Source organism: Rosa rugosa, chromosome 6 (genome assembly GCF_958449725.1).
Source record: "Rosa rugosa chromosome 6, drRosRugo1.1, whole genome shotgun sequence".
NCBI classification, from domain to species: Eukaryota; Viridiplantae; Streptophyta; class Magnoliopsida; order Rosales; family Rosaceae; genus Rosa; species Rosa rugosa.
Genome location: NC_084825.1, coordinates 42,212,338 through 42,233,771, shown reverse-complemented (window position 1 = coordinate 42,233,771; position 21,434 = coordinate 42,212,338). Strand labels below are relative to the sequence as shown.

At 37.4% G+C, this 21,434-nt stretch overlaps 1 protein-coding gene and 2 long non-coding RNA genes across 3 annotated transcripts; 2 read left to right on the top strand and 1 right to left on the bottom strand.

Annotated features, from left to right (window-relative positions):
• Positions 1 to 7,848: 7,848 nt before the first annotated feature.
• LOC133716804 (senescence-associated carboxylesterase 101-like) lies at positions 7,849 to 14,307 on the bottom strand. The gene is made up of 4 exons (XM_062143459.1): positions 14,291 to 14,307; positions 13,775 to 14,099; positions 13,061 to 13,618; positions 7,849 to 8,673 (listed from the first exon to the last, which is right to left on the bottom strand). Exons 1-4 carry the CDS (start codon positions 14,305 to 14,307, stop codon positions 7,849 to 7,851), a joined length of 1,725 nt encoding a protein of 574 aa, XP_061999443.1.
• Positions 14,308 to 16,249: 1,942 nt separating this feature from the next.
• Positions 16,250 to 18,490, top strand: LOC133717973 (uncharacterized). The gene is made up of 4 exons (XR_009850052.1): positions 16,250 to 16,742; positions 17,562 to 17,698; positions 18,004 to 18,223; positions 18,309 to 18,490. It is a non-coding gene; the product is annotated as an uncharacterized LOC133717973 (long non-coding RNA).
• A 3-nt stretch (positions 18,491 to 18,493) lies between these two features.
• On the top strand, positions 18,494 to 19,851 carry LOC133717974 (uncharacterized). Its single transcript, XR_009850053.1, has 3 exons — positions 18,494 to 18,565; positions 19,347 to 19,451; positions 19,674 to 19,851. It is a non-coding gene; the product is annotated as an uncharacterized LOC133717974 (long non-coding RNA).
• The last annotated feature ends 1,583 nt before the right edge of the window (positions 19,852 to 21,434 follow it).

Here is a 21,434-nt window from a genome sequence, read left to right as displayed (position 1 = left end):
TCGCTCTCCCAGAGGAAGTGCCAGTGGCAAAACAAATTTCAGAGTCGCTGAACCAGGTTCCCATGGTACAGGAGCACGAACAAGCCAAGGCGGTAAACCCCGCAGAGGAATCATTGGTTGCTTTCATGGTTAAAAGGTTCAACGCCGATATCCCAGCAGATGAACCCAAGCTCAATCTTGATGATGACATGGACAAAACAGAAATGGTGGATACCTCTTGCAATATGGTTTATGTGCTCCCTGCTAAGTATGCCTTACCAGTCGCTGCGCAGGAATGCATAGAAACTAACGCGATTGAAGAACAGCAGTTGCAGATCACTTCAGCCGCAACAACACCGGTGGAAAAAGCAGTGTTCCTTGAGACTGAAGATGCTAACAGCAAGGGTTTCTTCATGAGCTTCACAAGACCCACGCCCGCCATGGTGCAACACATGCGACCTTTGTATATTACAGTGGAAATTAATGGGACTAAGGTCAGCAAGATAATGGTTGATACCGGCGCGGCTGTGAATGTCATTACTACAAGGACCATGCAGCTTTTGGGAATCAAGAAGGAGAAGATCCAGTCTACCTCTCTCACATTGAAGAACTTCGCGGGCACAGTAACCAAGACGTTAGGTTTACTGTTCCTAAAAATCAAGGTGGGTCCCGCGGAAGGCGTTTATGAGTTCTTCGTTACGGATTGTTACGCGGCCTACAGTGCCATCCTGGGAAGAGATTGGATTCATCGGAGCTATTGTGTTCCGTCAACACTCCACCAAGAGTTGATCATGTGGAACAGGGTGACAGATAAGGCTGAGATAATTAAAGCAGACCCTCGCCCTTTCCCTGTTTCCGCGAATTACGTAGATGCCAGGTACTATTTTGAGCCAATTACTCCATTGCAAGTCAGTAACATCGACAACAAGGGCCGCCCCACAGGGGTGACGGCTTCTGAGTTGGCACAGTGGGGGCTCACGCTTGCAAAAGAAGACCTAGCGAGGCCCGGCCATGCTGTGCCCCACGCAATGGATAATTAATGGATTACGACCTTCCAGAGGAAGGGGTAGAGGCCTTCCACTCCTTGTACGATAGGTTATCTTCGTACTTAGTGGAGAAAGAGGCCTATGATCGAGTCGCAACATTAGAAGTGGTTAGCGAAGAAATATCTGGAGCTTTTCATTTATAAAATCTTAGAGAAATGAGTTTTTCATCTCAAGGACCTGGATGGAGTTGTCCATCATAACCCTATCAATGGCAGATACTTGAAGAAATACTTTCCCAATGTCTGGGACTCGGAGGAGTCGTAGACAGTTTCTTCACATAAGACATGGGGGGCACGCTAAAGTTTTGATCTCCTACAACCTACCCAAGTTTCGCCAGATCCATGGGGGGCAATAAAGTTGGCAAAGGAAGCATCAGTTCATAACAAAGGCAATCCAGATTGTGGCATTCAAGCTTTATGGCCTATTTAGAGGCCTATATGGAATCAGTCAAGTATTATCAGTCAAGCCAATACAAGTGGCTTTGGAGCAACAACATTATAAGAGTAGTGTTGATTCAAGACCTCTTCAGTCAAGACGAAGACCTTTGACTTCGAGGTCTGGGGGGCAATGTTTGGACCCAAAATGAGCATTTTTGTTTGACAAAGCGTGTCTTGGAGAAATTGAGCCAATATCAGTGGCTCACATATATATTTTCGATAAGTTCAAAAATATATTATTAAGAGGCTAAATAAGGCCTACCAAACATGGAAATGAAAAATCAACTTTAGCACATTTTCCTACTTCGGCTAGGAGAAAGCGAGCTAGACAAGAAATGAGGGATGGCGGAATAACTATCCGAACTCCAAATGAGTTGAAACTTTCCAGATTAATTCTAGACATCCCATTGATCATTTCTTATGAAGAGTGCCAAAGCTCGTTCGGAGTGGAAAACCTTCAAACAAACAGTCCAATTTTCTGCAGAAGCAAAACTTGGAAACTGGACCTGTAAGAGGTCCAGCAGCATTTCCGGCCCAACCACATGGAAATAAATTCTGAAATTTTACCACAATAATCTACATTCATGGTGGATCATTTCATATGAAGAAATCGAAGGTTGAATCTGAGTTCTTAGTGGAGATAAAAATTGAGGGATAAGGGAGCAGAAAATGACTTAAACCTAACAAATTCCATTAAGTGTTTAAGTATTCAAACCTAACATTCCATTAATGTTTAAGTGCTAAAACCTAACCCATTATGAGTTGTTTAAGGCCAAATAGTGTTGCTTGGTAGCCTATAAATAGAGGCTACAACATAGAACAATTCACTCATTCATACATCAAAACATCTCTAAGATGATCTAAGTTCTCTCTAGAGCAAACCTCTCTAAGAGCAACTCTTTTCCTTCTCTTTCTCTTATAGGTGATCACACTCCTAGTCCTAGTCTTCTCAGAAGCCGACTTTCAGTGCCACCAAACCCTCTGTCAACGTGCTTCGGTCCTAGTCTCCTCGGGAGCCGACGGTAGTGCCGCGACCACAACGGTTACAGAACCAGCCAAGCAAGGGTAACGCCCTAGCAACCCAGCCAAGCTAAAGTCACGCTTTAGCAAGTTCTCTCTACTTCCCAGTGGTTCTCGCTCTGCTCGATCTACAACATCGAGTATCGATTGTGATTTTCAAGAAGCTCAACAAAAGTCCTCGCCACGAGGCATAAAGAATCCCACGACGAGGTTGGTGCTCTCCTCGTCTACAATCGCTTGATAGAAGTCAGGTCAAGGGACACCCCCGACGACCGCACCCAAACGGTGCTGGCACGCCCGCGCAAGAAAAGAGACTGTTGACTAGCTGCAACAAAATTGGAGCCAAACAGTCACAAAGAAGGAGAGGGCAAAAATGTCCCAAAAATAAATAAAAAGGAATAAAAAAATACTTAATTGGGTATTAAGGAAATGATCTCTTAGAGTGTTTGGGTAAGTGGGCAATCTCTTAGAGTGTTTGGGTAAATGGGGTTAATTAACCCCAAAATTGGGTAAATGATCATTTCCCCTTTTAAAAATAGTAGCCTAAAAAGAAGACAAGGAGGAGTCGCTTTTTATTATCTAAACGAGTCTTTTATTGTTTTTTAGCTCACATACATTCAACACTGTTGAGTCTTTTATATTTTTAAAATTTATATTAGGTATAATCATTTATTCAACGGACAACATAAAATGTGTAACGCGTACATACTACTAAGAAAGAACAATGTTCAATTATTTAAAATCCCTTTGAGGTTAGCCCAACTTATTGTGACAAGGGTTAGGACTAGTTCATACCAAGATTCGATTCTTCTCCAATGTAACCAAAATATATGAAATGAGACTAAAACCCAAATAGTGAAAATAGTTGTATAGTAAAGCTAAAATAGAAAAAAACTCTTTCAAAAACCCTAAGCGTGCTCTTGCCGCGCCTTCAAGCTTCTAAGCCGCCATTGCTAGTGCCTTGCGCACCACCGCAACCGTCTCACGACCCTTCTCCTCCTCTCCTCCATCTTTGTTCTCAAATGGCTTCTCTTGAGGAAGTTACTGCAAGCTTCCAAGCGTCTCTTGCACTAGCAGGAGATGATGTAGTTGATATCACTATGCTGTCACGTGGAAAAACTAGAAGAAATTCTCAAGCCTACTTGTTGGGAAGATCCCTCTCTCCAAAGCCTGTGGAGATCAATGGTATTCGTCGTCACTTTCGTAGGATTTGGGTGGTGGAAAAAAGCTTCAAAATTCAAGAGAGATCAAACTCCCTTTTCCTCTTCTCTTTTGATCACCGTCGCGACCTGAGAAAGATGATTAGAGGAGGGCCTTGGAATTATGCTCGAGCTCCAATGGTGGTGATGGAATATGATGGTGTAACACCAATTGAGAAACTCCCTCTGAACCTACTTTACTATTGGGTACGTATCACTAATATCCCTCCTACTTATGAGAAAAAAGAAACTATCATGGATAATACTACTGTGGCTGGTCATCTCCTTGAACTTGATGAAGGGCTTTTTAACAACAAAGGGGAGATTAGGGTTACTGTGATAACCCGTATTTTTAACCATACCTTAGCAATGTGAATAGCCAATTATTAAATCGGAGAGTTTAATTTTGTGACCAGCAACATATTTTGTTTTTTACCAACTTCAACATACGGCTCAATATATAAATAATATAAATATCTATACCAATGGGTGTTGAAAGTTCTAAGGGAATACGTGAGCATTATTAGAAATATAAATAAATAATTATTGTAGATAACAAATAGAGGAAAGATAAGGATCGAAGGTCTAGAACGATCGGCCTACACTGACATACGCAAGATATAAAAGATGAAAAGGAGGGTCTAGAAAGGGGGAGAGAGAGAGAGAGAGAGAGTCTAGAACTCTCTTTAGGAAACTGGTGTTTTTCTCTCTTTCGGTCTCTCGTCTTTCTCCACCATAATCCACCTCCATGCATGTCTGTTTTCATCTCGGGTTAAACAAGAAAAGGAAGAGATCGAACCTTCCCAACAGGGGAGTTCTTGAAGTATCTAACGGTTTCTTTCCTCTGTACTTTAGAATAAGATGATCTCCTTCGTCTTGAGATGACATTCTGTTGAGGCATGATCTGATGAAACTGGAGACGCATCGTCTATGCTTCTCCTTCGATTGCAGAACTAGAATTGGGTAATTGCTTGTGTTTACCCAATTTCATTTTGATGGCCTGCAAGGTCTGTGCTCTTCCTTATACTTCAACTATACAATTTCATGTATGAGTATGTTTACTATGCAGAATGATGGTATAAATACGAATATGAATTGTTGTTATGTTAACATGTTCTGAGAGTTGAAATGATCAAATTGAAAGAACTTCTGTCAATGAACTTGAATCTGGTTAGGCCCGGGATATAATTAAGGAGGGATCGAGTTCCCTTGGGTGAAAGACCCTAAATCCGATAGGGGCTCGTGGATTCGAGCGGATAATTAAGTAAGGATTGTGCCTCCCTAGGGTGAAAGACCAAAAACCCAATCGGGAATCTGCTTAGTACGGGGTGTCCTCGGTGGCCTTAATCTGAGGTTGTCCGCTTAGTACGGGGTGTTCTCGATGGCCTTAATTCGAGAGGTAATGGGCCTAACCGGGGAAAAAGAGGAAACCAAATGACGATTTGTTAAAAGTTTGAAGGAAACTGGACGGATGAAAATTTGCTCAAGTTGAATTGGTTGCAGTACGAAATTTCACCTTGTGAAATTGTTTATATGATCTGTGGGATTTATTAGACTATTTATTAGTCATTACCCCGGGTCAGGGTGTGACAGTTAGGGTTAGCCGCCATAATATGCTGAAACCAATTTTTTGGAGAAAAAGCTGAAAATTGATGATGGGGTTGAAGAGGTAATCCACTACCATTTTGACAACCTCTTTGGACGTTGTGAGGATTGCTTGTTGGTCTTCCATCCTACAGGTTCGTGTACTGCTGCAAGAAAAAATAAAAACACGACTGTGGTGCAAAGTCATGTACCAAAAATTGATTTTCTGAATAGGAATTTTCTAGTTGATGGCATGCCATTTACTTTTAAATCCTCTATTCCAACTGCTGTTACTGTATCACCTTGTGTGAATCTGAAAGATACAGGGGTTCGTAAGGCCAAAAGGTCTATTGTGCTTCGTAAGCCTGACACAAGAAAAGACAATGGTTTAGCTATTGTGCCTGTTGAAGAGCAATTGCCCAGCAAGAGAGGTAGGAGTACGCCTACCCCTTCACCTCAGAAAGTCCAAACCGCAATTCTGATTGGTGAAAATAGAGGACAAGTGGCTCAACCAAAGAAGCTCAAGATGCCTGAATTCACCACCAAATTTACTGCAAAATCTTTGGGGCTTCAGGAAACTCCAGGAGGTTTAATGGTGCCAGTTGTGGCTACAGAGACAAAGAAGAAAAGTGAGCGTCCTCTTGGAGCCCGAAATAAAAATCTACCAAAGACCAAGAATGAAAAGAAACCTGCTTCTCCATTGTGTCTCACCGATTCACCATGTTCCTCTAGCCCTTCGGGTAAGGGCAAGGGGAAAGGGATTGAGTAAGCTGTAAGTTGGTCTTTAGCTTGCACACTAAACTCTGCTGTGTTTTTGCACTAAATATTTGAACATTCTGACACACTACAATTGCGTGCATTGGCAAAGGGAGGCTCAAGTCAAAAGTATTTTTTGTAAGCCTAGTTGTTTGTTTAGTTTTTTGGCAAGTTCTTTAAATAATTGAGCAAGATTTGTAATAGTGAATGGTATTGGGTATCCTTATGGACCGTTTGTATGTGCCGTTCTATTAATGGAATTTATTTGAACTCAAAAAATGTAACCAAAATATATATATATTCATCTAATTTCTAATACATTACATTTACAAGCATCTATATTAACACTCCAAATCAACCCTAAGAAAAAGGTTAGTCATGATCAGCTATAATTTAATACATCTCAGCATAATTGACAACAAACACCGTGATTATTTATGTGTAGTTATAGTCTTTTCTTAATCAAATATTGGTGTTTAACTATTTATGGTCCCACCTTTAAAAAAAAAAAAGATCAAGTTAGTGGTCTTCAATTTTTTTTTTTAGATTTTCTTTTTTAGTGTTCCACTACATAAAATATCAATAATTTTATTAAACAACTGTGTAAATAAAACGTACAACAACTAGTCTATGAGTAGGCCAAATGGTATAAGGCGAACTTTATTTTGTTCTGATTGTGTCATATTGTCATTAAATGTCACCTAGTCTTTTGTTCGTTCTAGAGATATTTTCAGAATTCATGGTTTACATTCGTCTAATCAATTAAATTTACCAAAGTGAGCAAAATCTTTTGAGAAAAAGTCACAAATAGTACCATAACTTTAAATTATTCGACACTTTAGTATCTCAAGTTACAAAATTATCACTTTGTATCTCAACTTTATATTTTGCATATACTTTAATACATGCTGTTTATTTTTATGTTATGCAACGTTAAAAGCAAGGATAGTTTTGTCAACACGCTGAAAAATACTTATAAAACATTATGTGAAATCTCAACTGGGATTTGTTAATTATGCAATTCTCGATTGAGTTTATGTGATTGCAGATGTGTTTAATCCATTTTATGATAAGTCTCGAAGTCTTGCAAGAACTCTGAACCAACAGCCAAGAAGTTTGAGCCAAGTCCTCAACTAGATGGACACCAAGCAAAGACACCACCTCTCTTCACCGTCGACGTTGACTGTCAATAGAAGAGTAAGGATCAATGACGACCTGAATGACATGAATAGCTGACGCCACATATGGACTATAAGATTGCATATATTCATATTTTGTAATAAATGATGTATGTGGATTTGCACCGTTCGCGTATGGAAGAAATTTATTACTCTTCACAACGTAATCTTCAATTACACAAGTTGTGCGCTGATGTACCATCTAGTTGGCTTCTTCATACGCAGATGACCATTAAAGAAAGCAGATTAATAGTGTTTATTATTATTATTATTTTTTTTAAAGAATTTGGAACTCAGCCTAGTTGAAATGCTCAACCTCACGGCCAGTCTATTATTAAATTAAAAATATGCAAATAAGTGTGAAATGGGTGGAAAATTGGACGGATTCTCAAAATGTCCGAAAATAAGAAAATAGTTCCTAATATATTTCATGGACGCCGGCATGAGTGATTTTAGTACATAGACCCAATTTGTCTGTTTGAACATAACATAGATCCTTTATGTGATGAAAATTCAATCAAAAAACAGTAAAGAAAAGTCTAGATCAATGTTTAAGTAGCAGCACTCTTAATTCAAACACGTTTACATTCAATTAATACTTTTCACTTAAAAAAAAAAAAAAAAGCGGCTGGCATTCTTATTTATTGGATTACAAATTCAGTTTTCCTTCGCTATACTGGAGGTAAGTGCCATTCTTCATGAGTTTCGTGAGTGATGAGGAATAGTAACTTCCCATAATTACCTGATATTTATTCCACCATTGCATGAAACTGCTCCGCTCCAAGAAAATCTCAGGGTTTACTGCACAATTCTTGAGGGAATCCAGCACATATCCCTCAAATTCTTTCAATTTTTGCAGCGAAGATTCTCTCTCTATACTACTTGATTCTTCATCCTTCAGCGTATTGCACGAGATGAGAGCTTCCTCAACATGTGCCCAAAAACAAGAATCCTTATTCAAAATAGAATCTACGGTCCGTCTTCTGCTCGGGATATCTTTAGGTCCCTGTACTGTCTTCACCCATTGCTCCAACAGAATGAAATGTTTAGGCCTTTTTCCCTCTTCAGTTTGGTAGTTTTGCCCGCCGTCCTTGTAGTATTCTGCAATGTGAAGTGGTTCAACCATCCTTCTGTAGGTTGTGCCCGCAAAAAGCCAACGAATCCGAAACTGAGCTCTTTCTATTGGAGGCATGTTCTCTACTTCACTGACAGAGTTCTCCCAGTAATTCAAAAGCGTCTTCTTATGCTCTTCATTTTTCTTGTCAGTCTGGTCCCACTGATTTTTGTACGTGTCGTAGTATCCTGTTTTCCTGCGTCTGCCTTCCTTCTTGTACCGCTCTAAGAAGGCCATGTGCACTTTCATTTCATTCAATTTCATGTCGAAGATCAAAAATTTCTTCATCTCAATTGCTATTCTCGTTTCATGTTCTTTCATCATTTCAATCAGATGGTTGTTCTCTGCACTAATTTGTTTCTGCAGCAATCAATTTATATAAAAGTTCTTATAAGTACGAATTTATGTAAAATTTTATGGTGCCTACATGTGTGTCATACATACATTTACATATATGACGATAAATTTGTTATCATTATAGTAACACGAGTCATTATAATTTTTTTTCTTCTTTTTTTTGTAATCTTAGTTCTGTTTGAAGTAATTACTCAATTTAGGACATTGTTACAAGTTTGTGAACAACTTGTTGTTAATATTGTAATTTTAGTTCAATTATACGTAAGTAGTGTAAAACAATGTGGTAATTTCTTTGTCAATGTAGTAATTTTGATTCAATTAGATTGTAATTTTGGTTCAATTAAGTGTAAAAAAATTGTTAGCCATGGTGTTAGCCCACTACCTAGGATCTAGGTCCTAGGTTCGAGTTACCATGAGGGTAGGAGTGAAATCCTTTAATCATCTTTAAAAAAAAAAAAAAAGTGTAAAAAAATTGTATGATAAACATCACATTGCCATAGACTATCTCTGAATGAGTGCTTCTATTCATACCTCCAAAATTAGTATTTAGACCTCTAACCTACTTTTCAAATACTTAATTTCTTTACCACACCTCCCTAATATCCTCCAAAGTACCCTTGTTCTAAAAATCTGAACCAAACTCATAGTCTATTAAAAAAAACGTACTAAATCCTCCACCTTCTAATTCTACATCATTCATCGCATCAAGTAGTAGTTCTAAAATAGTAGTCGCTGGATCCAGTAGCACTGCAGACTCGCTTCAAAAACTTCATCCCTTCCCTTCTCGCTATCAAAGACATTTGAAAGTTTGTTAAAAACTTGTTTTGATTCTAATGAATTGTTGTAGTTCAATGTTTTGCTAAAAATTTCATGACTTTTGCAATCTGGGTAAGTATCCAAATCTGATAAGGAGGTCTATATGATACAGTCAAACCAGCTTTTTATATATTCGGTGTATAACGATATCAAACCACGTTACACATGCCTGAAAGATAAAAGTTTTTTTTTATTGACAACAGTAAATCCCCGCCTCTACAGTTTTATGTTCATGATATATTGATGATTCTCTTTTGCATTATTATCATCCTTGTTGATTTGTTTATCATTACCCGTATGATTAATTGATATTAGAACACGTCAAGTGTAGTGTTCTGTTCTTGGCCACATGGATGGATACCTTTAGATGTTAGAAACAAGTTTCTGTTCTATATACAATTTGGTTTGAACACAAAAAGAAGATGAAAAGCAGACCATGAATTTAGGATTTGGTTTGAACTTTTTTTTAATTTTTTTATTAAGGATTTGGTTTGAACTTGATAAAAAAAAATTAAAATAAATAAATAAATTAATTAAAATAAATCAAGAGTTTGGAAAAAAAATAGTTTTTCTTTTATATGTCATTATCGTAATATCACATGAGTTGACAAAGTCAACTATCACTTGAAAAAAATAGGAGGTCTATATGCTAATTTTGGAGGTATGAATAGAAACACTATTGCAGCAAACAAAATCTTAGTAAAAGAGTTTTATGATAAGTGAACCTGCAAAACCTCTCTTGCTCTGTTCATAAAGGAACTAAGACAAATTTCTTTCCTGCATGAAATGTTCTATCTCCTTCACATCTTGTGGAGTATCAACACCATGAGCCTCATGATCAAGCTTTATTACCTTAATCTTATATCCATTCTCAGGGACCTTAAGCTGCTCAAAATCTTCTTCTAGTTGTAATTAATGGTTTAGGCAGAAGCTCTGGATATATCCTTAAAGATCTTTATATCATAGCTCTAAATACCAAGATGAAGTAAATATTGAAAATGTGGGATGACCTCGCCTGACTTGTTATAGGGAATTAAACCGGCCCCTTGAGAAATAGATCGCATAATCATGATTGTCCCCCACATACTTTACTCGATTTGGATCTTCAGGTTTCAATGTGGTTTAACATCAGTTTTAATATGTACATAATTTTAAACGCAATTATCCTCCCATTCTCCAAAGAAGAGTCATTTAGAAACCTATGTTCAAATCTGTTGCCGTCATCGGCAGCTTATAATACCTCTCCTTTACTGTGTTAGACTCAAGAAAAAAATGTTCTTTATGGTTTGGTGATTGAAGCATGAGAGTGGAAGGAGTATTCGGTGGTCATATGTAATTCATGTTTTTGTCGAAGAACCCTAAGTTTGGTGATTTTATGGGCGAATGGCATTTAGGGGAAATTAGGAGGTGTATTTAGCCTTTTGGGTATTTGAAAAAGTAAGTTAGAGGTCTAATATACGAGGAGGTCCAAATGCCCATTTTGGAGGTATGAATAGAAGCACCCTTGCTGCAATTCATGATAAAAAAGAACACACACACATACACACACACACACACACACGCATATATATAAAATATGGCTCGGTTTGTCTTTATTGGTAATTTCATATGAGTTGACATAGTTAACCATTATTTCAAAAAAGTGGGAGGTCCAAATGCTAGTTTTGGAGGTATGAATAGAAACACTCACATATTATTAGCAAAGAGTAATAAATAAAAACAAAAAACAAAACCTAAAATGCTCTCACTTAGCAGCACAAATGCAGTTGCGCATAGGCCAGTAATTCCGATCGACACGACTCGATAACACGACTAGAAACAATCACACAAAATAAAACGAGTTGAACCCACACGTTTAAAAAGTGAGTCGGCCATGAGTCAACCAGCCATGACCCATTTACTAAATGGGTTGGCTGCGGGTTAACTTGCTGTCAAGAAGTGAATCAGTATAACCCATTAATTATGAATTATGCTACATTTATTTTTGAAATTTTGAACGCTTGGAGTATTTGATCCTAAAATTGGACAATTTGAAATATTTTCCTTTATCATCATTGGATTTCATTATATATAATTATTTATATTATTTGTTTTGTGTAGGGGTGTGCAAAACACGGTACAAACCGGTCAAATCGGTCGAAACCGACCGGTAAATATGGTTTGGTTAAGGTTTTTTAGCGTTAAAATTTGAAAGCCGGTTCAATACCAAACCAAACCGTTTATGAATTGGCTTGGTTTGGTTTTTCATTTACTTAAACCGCGAAACCCGAACCGACCAGTATGTATTAAATATAATAGAAAAAAAAATTTATATATATATATATATATATATATTTGTAGGTAGTCTTTTATAATTAAGTAAGTTTTAGGATAAATTTCAGTTTAGTACCATGTGGTTTGGGGGTAACATCATGTCAGTCCCTGCTCTTTCAATTTGATCAGCAACACCCCTGTGCTTTCAATTTCAATCAGCCGTGCCCAGATTTTACTGTTCCGTCCAATTTGAACGTTAACTTTGATTGGATTGACAAAGTAAAATTTGGACGGAACAGTAAAATTTGGGCACGGCTGATTGAAATTGAAAGCACAGGGGTGTTGCTGATCAAATTGAAAGAGCAGGGACTGACATGATGTTACCCCCAAACCACAGGGTACTAAACTGAAATTAATCCTAAGTTTTAAACCTCCAATTATAATTTTATTCTCAAAATGATATACTATCATATTGAATCCTAGACCCCAAGGACTTGGGTTTTAGGATGGTAGTATATAATGGCCTACTACCCATATTGATTTCATATTATTTTAGTATTCACAACTCTAAGCTATTATTAATGGCTAAGCCATCAATAAGTGAATCATTTTGATTTTGTTCTTGAATATTAGTTTTAGATTTTGATTATTAAATTTTTATTATTGAGATTGAATTTTAGTATTTTACTATGAATTTTTCGTAAACAAAACATTAATACTATATAGGTTAAAACCGCCTTACCGACCGAACCAATCCATCTTTAAATGGATTGGATTGGATCGGATTAAGCTTATTTTTTTCGATGACCGGTTGTCTAAAATGTCTAAACCGCTTACTTTGGTATAGAGACGGTTTGGAGTCAAAACTGATCCGATCCAATCCGCGTGCAGTCCTAGTTTTGTGGAGTTTTTAGTGAATTTAATCAATTTATATATTTTTATAGTTAAATGGGTCGTAATATTAATTCTTAAATGAGTCATTTTTTCCAACAAGACACAGGCTATTTTTTTTTTATTTTGAAGGGCGACACAGACTATTTATTAAATGTGTTAAACGGATGAAAACGGTTAATCCGTTTAATAAATAGGTTGACTTTGTTTCATGTTTTTTCATCTTCCTAACAAGACCTAGGACTGTTTCTATTGCAATGATAACATTTTGGGTTTAGGGTATTGAAGAAAAAGTTTATAAAAATATACCATATTCTTATCATAATTTAGTTTGATTTTTTCTTTTTCTTTTCTATCACTCCACACCAAATATAGAAATACACAAAGAATGATGATATTTTCTGTAAATTTCTGTGAGATCATATGTTACCTGTGACTGTGGGACTACTCCAATTGCTAGGAGTTGTGTGATTATGCTAGTTTGAAGTGGATCTCTTTCCCCTCCAATGGACTCGAAAACATTACATAATGCCTTGCGCTTGAGATCCTCCAAAATTTGTCCATAAGGGAACCCCAAATTAGGATCTTGAGTTTGAGCACTGTGTGAATTGGTTGTCACAAATTGTTCCAAAATGAACTCCGGGTTCTCAGAGCAAGCACAACCCGAAGCCGAGCATAATAAGAATGTTCCAAACGGCTTATAAGCACCAGTTGTGTTTTGGGACATAAAGATTTTCGGTGTATGATCTTGATCGGAGAATATATGCAAGAAGCAAGACTTCCAAGTTGAGAATTTTAGCACACATTTTTGAAGGTGTTCATCACCAACAAGGGGAGAACCGAAAGTAATGCAAAGGGGGCGTTTGCTTTTTGACAAGTCGAGGTCTTCTAGCAACCATAAGGTGAAGAGTGTAGCCACAATACCTCCCACAGATTGTCCGGTGATGATTATTAATGAAGGGGATTTGCTCTTGCAATTGCTTACCAGCTGAAACACTATAAAAAGTTACTTACTCGCTAAGCTGGTCAGAATGATAATGAAGCAGAACAAGAGGCAAGCAAGTTATGTCGAATCTTTAAGTTTTACACATACTAGTGAAACTAACTAAGATAACTACTTTAGTTTTAGCTTCCTACAACCAACCTTATTTTTCAGAACGAGGAGGTCACTATAATGCGACTGAAATAGTTTGATTGCTGCTTCATTGATGCAGAAAACTGGATTGCTTTTGTTGCACAAAAATTCAAAGTGAGTAAAATCTCTTGATGAAACCAAGCCTTCTTGTCCCTGAAGAGAGCCAAGTGGAGTGCCAAAAGCTATGACGATTGGATTTTCTGGTTGGATTTTATTGTACAAGGATGGCTCTGCATTTGGATTAATCTGTCTTTGTTGCTCAATCGCACACCATGCCTGGTGTACCAGATCAGAGTTCACCACAAAATTCCCCAATTCTAAGCCGCTGCTAAACCTATCATCATCAAGAACATAAGTCAAACGTAGAGTCAATGAGTGAAAAGAAGATTAACAGAACCCAGTCAAGAACTGGTGGACGCTACTTGAAAACGAAACGGAAATCAAAGCACACTAGACTCAGACATGGTGAGCAATCACAAAAACCAGCTTAAAAAAAAAAAAAGGCATCAGTGGACAATTACGTACTGTATTTGGAAGGTCATCTTCAAGCTTTCTGGGATATGCTTAGAGAGACAGCAGAATAGTTATATAGTTAGATCATTTACCTAAACCAGCGACCCCCATGAAACATACTGAAATGTACGAAGCACAGGAAGTCTTCGTCTTCGTCAAGCACGTCAACAGCAACAAGTCTTTTTTTATTATTTTGTGTCTGAAACCAAGAAATGTCATGAACCAGCGACCCCCATGAAACTTACTGACATGTACGAAGCATAGGAAATCTTCGTCTTCGTCAAGCACGTCAACAACAACAAGTCTTCCTTTATTGTTTTGTGTCTGAAACCAAGAAATTTCATGAAAGCTTCCTAGGAGGCTAGGAAGACCCTAGCTAGGTACAAGATGCTTTCCCTTTCCGTGTCTCTTTCTCTAATAAAGCTAACGTGTCCACGTAATCTTTGCACGTTTATACGCAAATCACCATTACTTTATTGAGTAATTATTCTATGGTTTCGTACTACCATGTTTGTTAATTTTTGCCGCAACGACCTTTGTCACAGAACAACCGAAGACATCTTATATAAGCACTTTCTGATGAAGCATCCGGCAATTTCTTCTTCAAAAACCAATTAGATTGTCTTAGCAGTCAAAAATCCCAGGTGGTTTTGGTTCTTAAACTACATTTTTCTGACCATAAATTCAATTTAATTACAGATCGATCAATGATCTATTAATAAGATAACTGGTTAAACTAGCTAATCAACTCGTATTTAAGGGTGTGCCAAAATTTCCATCGAATTTTGTACAACCGTTATCAGAAGAAACGAGAAGTGTAGCAGACTAGCAGGTGCGCTTCGAACATAAAGCTCAGCTTTAATTAAGGAAAACTGATTACTGCAACATCCTAATTCAACATGCCTTAATTACGTTCCACATAAGTGACAGAACAATGCAGATATCCTTCGTGTCTACATTTGTGAGTGCGAAAAGCAACAGAAAAAAGACAACTTGAGCACTCATTATTCCAAAATGCCTGATGCTTTTACCAATTTCCATTCAAACTTCCTGCATTTTGGACCTGTTACCAATCAAAATAGTCAGTAGAGCTTCTGAGAAAACATGCTTTCATGTACATTATGTATAGAAATGCAATGTGGACCGCACATTCATAACTAAGAACCTAGCTTGTATCATTTTTTTGAAGAATAGATAATTTCATTATTTATTCATAGCCAGAAAGCACGTACATCAGATGCTGTCTCATACCAAAATCATAAATGATACAAGCCGCCAAGCAAAAGACAGGTGACCCTCATTGTTAACACATACGCTTACTTATTGAGCCTAACAACAAAGAAAAAAAATCCTCACTACCAACCTCTCATGGAACAGTAACCTAGTTGCCTAGAGACCTCAATTGGTGTACAACTAGAGAAACTAAGATGAAAGTAGTAGAAGACCAAACTTCTAGTATTAGGCAAGAAGACCAGGAAAACTTAAAGCTTTCCTTTGCCCTTGTCTCTAGGGAAAACTTAAAGCTTTTCTTTGCCCTTGTCTCTAGGGCTAGAAACATAGCAAATAGCTGCAGGATAGGTGAGCCTTAGAGGGGCAACACTAGACTTCTTGCTAGGGCTGGTTCTTGTTCTTGCTTCCAAGTGGCCTGCCCGTCTTCTTCTTCGAAGTTACAAGAGTAACATCCACTACTAGAATTATGCTCATAGACATCACGACAATTACATCGGTGAGAAATACACGCGATGTAAAACAATGTCATTAGCATCGATTCCTCAAAAACCGATTTCTATGTAAATAACTAACATCGCTTTTTACTGTTGACCGATGTCTATATTTTGAATCAAAAATTTTCAAAAACGCGGAAAGACTAAGTTAAAAAATTTCAGGAACGGGGGAACAAAATTTTCATTCCCCACACTTAATATTTTTCCACTACTTTCACACAATTGAAAACTAGCGACCCATTTTCTCTCTTGCTATTCCCCGAACCCTAGCCCTCTCCTCCTTCCTCTCCCACTCTCTTTCCACAGCCACCACCGCTTCCCTCTCCTCCGCTCACTCCTGCTACTATCTCTCTCTCTCATTAACCGCCTCCGCCTCTTGCCGGCGCCATGACCTCCACGAGCAAGCTCTCTCTCTCTGGGATCTCGGAAGACTGAAAGAAGGCAAAGAACCCTTTTCTCAATCTCACTCTCGAATGGAGGAAATCAATTGCTTCTGTGAACCAAGACAACATCCCAGGGGCGACCGGCTACCACTCCTTGTCCTAAGACGACTAGGGTTTGGGAAATCCTAATCAAGCAAAACTTCTGAAACGTTTCTGGCAGGAAAGATTTTCCTAGAGAGATCGATCATCTCTGAAGCGGAATTTTGCTGCCTTTAATTTGTTTGGAAACGATGGGCAGAGGAAAGTACAAGAACAAGCCCACTGGTCAGCGCCAGTTCTCCAGTCGCGAAGATCTTCGTAAGCCCCCGTTTCTCTCCTCCTTTGTTTCATTCCAAAGAAAACAGCTTGATTCGTGTTTATTTCGTTCTCAGAACATGAATAATGATTTCAGTTCTCAGAACATGATAATGATTTCAGTTCTAGTAATGGTGTATTACTATTCGGATTTGGGTTGGAACTTGAGGAATGATTATTGATTATGAAAGACCAGAATTTAACAAGTCATTGCAAGGTCACCCTTTTCTTGTCTTAAGATTTTAGCTATGTCTGATGTCAATTGCAAGTTCAAGCAGCTGCCAACTCATATTTATTTTTAAGTATTGGCTGAATAATCTAGGAAAGAATTATAGTTTTATTTTTACTTTCTCAATATGATCCCATGTAATGGAAACTTAAACACTAGTCGACATTCCGGAATTTCATTGTTGGTTTTCATTGTTTTTGGGATATTTACTCGGCTCTAGATGAGATTTCAATAGATTGTACCAATGAGTGTTGTTTCTTAATATGAACTCCCTGTAAGTTTTGATTGATTTGGGGATGTTCTATTGTTCTTGAGATGGATAGGAGTGAAGGTTAGGCATTACACTGCCTTTGTGTCTTACTAAATGGTCTAATTCTGTTTCTTTGCCAAAACAAATTAATGACTTCCTTTTCATATGTGTAAAAGATAGAGGGAAGGGAAATAAATATGAAACTAGATGCCCTTATATTTATATTACAATTTCCAGTTTATTTTTGAAAATCATGATATCAACTGATTTGAACTTTGGAATTGTTGTGACATGTTTTCGTACTCTTGCCGACATGCTCTATCTACTTCATATTTTCATCAAGTTGAGGACAACTTATATATCACCAAAAACTAGGTTTTTGAGAGGGGTGAACTTGTTATGGATCCCAAAAAGATTGCTAGAAGTTATCTGAGATCAGATTTCTTCGTAGATCTTATAGCTACACTGCCTCTCCCTCAGGTATGCCATCATCATCATCATAAACATACTTTTGCTTAATTAGTATACTGGTCTAGAGTGATTCATCTACAATGTACTATTCATTGGCATTTTGATTTGTGAATTTGGATTACTGAACATGATTAGATAAGTTTAGTCAAATTAAGTCATACAAGTGTATGCTAGCCCTTTTTGTTTAACAAGAAACTGTAGGATATTTTTAGTGCCATTTGGACTGTACTGCACTATTGACTAGTATTTTTTCTGCATTTTTTTTTTCAGTTTCACAATTGTAGAAATGTCACTACTTTTATTCTATTTGGCAGATTGTCATATGGTTCATCATACCTGCAGTTAAAAGCTCCAGTTCTGGCCATACCCATAATGCCCTTGTACTGATTGTTCTGCTCCAATATGTTCCTAGATTGTATCTCATTTTCCCACTAAGTTCTCAGATCATCAAAGCCACTGGTGTGGTCACAAAGACAGCTTGGGCCGGGGCTGCGTATAATCTCATACTCTACAGTCTACATGTTAGCTAGTCATGTATGTAGTTTCCTTTATTTAACATTAATTCATTTTTACCACCCTTCAAGAGTCAACAACATTGATTCTGTTCCTGTTCTTGTAGGTCTTAGGTGCTTCATGGTACCTATTATCAATCGAACGGTATGCAACTTGCTGGAAGTCTCAATGCAGAAAAGAAGTTGACCCCATCAAGTGTTTTCTCAGCTACTTGGATTGTGGTTCTTTGAACAATGATGGACGCCTGCAGTGGATAAACAGTACTCATGTGTTTAGTAACTGCAACCCGGAGAAACTTCTTTTGCTATACTCATTGCAATTTTGGGTCTGGTTCTGTTTGCACACTTAATTGGAAATATGCAGGTATGTTACCTTGTTTATGATCAAAACATCATATTGTGTTTTTTGACAAAGAAAAAAAAATGCTATAACTTCTTCCACTTCAGTAACAAGGTTTCTTCTTTTCTTCATTCTGATATTTTAGACACATTCTATGTTGTTAACTCATACTCTGTTTCAATTTTATATTTCCAAATAGCTTGAGTTTGACAAACTGAACTGATGCATGATCTTTGATAGTTTGTCTTTCGGTTCTCATTTGGAGTTCGTATGAAAGATTTATATCACGACAAATTTGGCTTTGTGCATGAGCATTTCTGCTGCACAGTTTTACTTTACAAATCAGATCTCAAATAACCATTTCTAGATGTTCAATGTGTGCTATAATCCAGTATTTCTATTGTATGATAAAGCAATTAGTTTGTTTTTATTTGGGGGGCTACAAGGTGATATCATTGTTGCAACCTTGGACCTTAAAAATGATGGGGTTCCTTGAAAAGGAAACCACTTCGGAATTTTTAAAATGTATATAACTGCTTGTTCTATCATATTTTGGAGTGCTTTTACATTCTTCTTGTCTAATAATGTACATAAATATGATATTTATTGGTTCAGATCCGCCTTCTTTTGGCTATCAGTTAAGACATAGGAGAGGAAAATCAGAAACTACTCGTGCTCAATACATAAACACAAAGGATGTGAGGTTTGTCTATGTTTTTCTACCTAGCCTCCTGCAATGCTAGGCCTAGAAGTAGCACCAGTTTGGTTCTTAATGGAATTTCCTGGGGCACATTGTTTCATGTAGGCTGACAATAAGCACTTGGAATGTTGCTGGAAGAGTTCCGGATGAAAACCTTGATATTGATGATTGAATTTCTTCAGAAGAGCCATCGGACATCTACATTTTCGGGTCAGTACTTTCTATCTTCCTTTTCATAATCAACCTAGGCACATACTTTCAATACTTTCTATCCCAGAAAGGTATAGTTATGTTAACCAACAGATTGTGTTATGGATGCTAGGATAGGAATGTCTTGTAAGGTCAATGTCTTTTTGTCTTTCCCTTTTCCTTTCCTTTCTTTCCTTCTGTTTTTCTTGTTATAACTAATTGTTCATTTCATTTTATTTGCAGGTGAAAACAGAAGAACAAATGGGATATAAGTATGGCGAGGCTTGCTTTCGTTTATGTTTCTAGTATTATGTACCATTTAGACTTAAATTTTTGTTTTATTTCGACATGTTATGCATAGAAATACTTGGGATGTTGTTATGTACTTTGAGCATCAATATTAATCAAAATTTATTTACTTACAATATGTATTCTCATTAGATTTCCTAGCAATAGTTCTTAAAGAACTAATACATCAGTTCTAAAAGAAAAAATTGATGTCCCATTAGCCAGTGGATAACAAAATATTAAGTAAGAAACGATGTAACACAACCTAATGAACATCGACTTATTAAGTAAGAAACGATGTAAAACAACGCAATGGACATCGACTTATTAAGTAAGAAACGATGTAAAACAACGCAATGGACATCGATTTATTAAATGAAAAACGATGTCTAGTATAAGTATAAACATCAGTGTCAACCTCAAAAACTGATGTTTTATATAAGCTTGGACATCACTTCGTAAAAGGAAACGATGTTTAACATAATAATGAACATCGGTTAAGTAATACAAAAGAATGTAGATTCAATATTAAATAGTGTGATATATGGCAAGTACCCGTAAAGCTTATAAACAGCAGGCAAATTTCAAAAATACCGATGTGTAAGAATATATTACACATCGTTTCTAGAATGAGTAACGATGTTAAAATGAATACTAGTGCTATCGGACCTATATTTCGTTAAGCATTAAATGCATAAATATGAAGGTTTAACAATATCTAAAAACACCAATTTGTGATCATAATAGCAGTTTAACATCGATTATAGAATCTAATCCGATGTTTATTGTAGTATGGGACATCGGTTTTTAACCGATGTCTATTTTTTGGCGATCTTTTACATCACCCACTAACACATGTGTACAAATTTTTTTTTACATCGGTTTCTGGCCGATGTATATGAGAAAAATTCTAGTAGTGATCATTGTCATCTTCAACCCAACCCAGAGCATTAGTCTGCAAGGTTGGGATCTTGCCACCCAAAATGGTTTTGAACTTCTTGGGAGAGGGATTGTAGCCACCACTGCGATCCCTTTTCTTGGAGAGCAACCCCTCCTACTGTACCACTTGCATCATACATGTAGGGTCATCTAGGCCAGGACAAGTCTCTATAGCTGGCTCCAACACTTAAACCTGATCATGCTCCAGCCTTTGTTCCACCACCGAATCAGCAGCCACCCTTTTGTCTGCGACAGGTGTCAAACCAGTAGGCGAAGCAGGATTGGGAATGAGGCGCTCCACACGGCGAATAGTTGGCTTCTTCTTCTTTGGGATAGAGGAAGTAGTGAAAAAATCACGCCTGTTTTGAGCGGAGAAAGAAAGCGAACCTCCTTAGGCCGAGGGTTCGGGAAAGTTTAAAACCCTAGGTGCAGAGATTGTAGTATTCAGCTCCTCACACGAAATTCCAGCATGCGTGATTAGACAACACTGTGGGCATCTCCCTTTCAGATGGTCAAATTGAAATTGCAGAACTGGTTCAACACCAACATCCAGAAAAACTTTACGCTCAAGTAAGATCGGTTTGTAGATATCATGAGTAAATAAAATCCAAATCGATCCTTTCTTGAATTCCTTCTTATCGTAATCCAAGAAACCACCCAAGAGATTACCAATAAGAGTGAAGTTCTCAGGTTCTTCATACAATGGAGGGATCCCAGAAACCCTAACCCAAACTCAGACATGCTTAAACTGGACTTCATGAAGAGGCTTGACGCCAT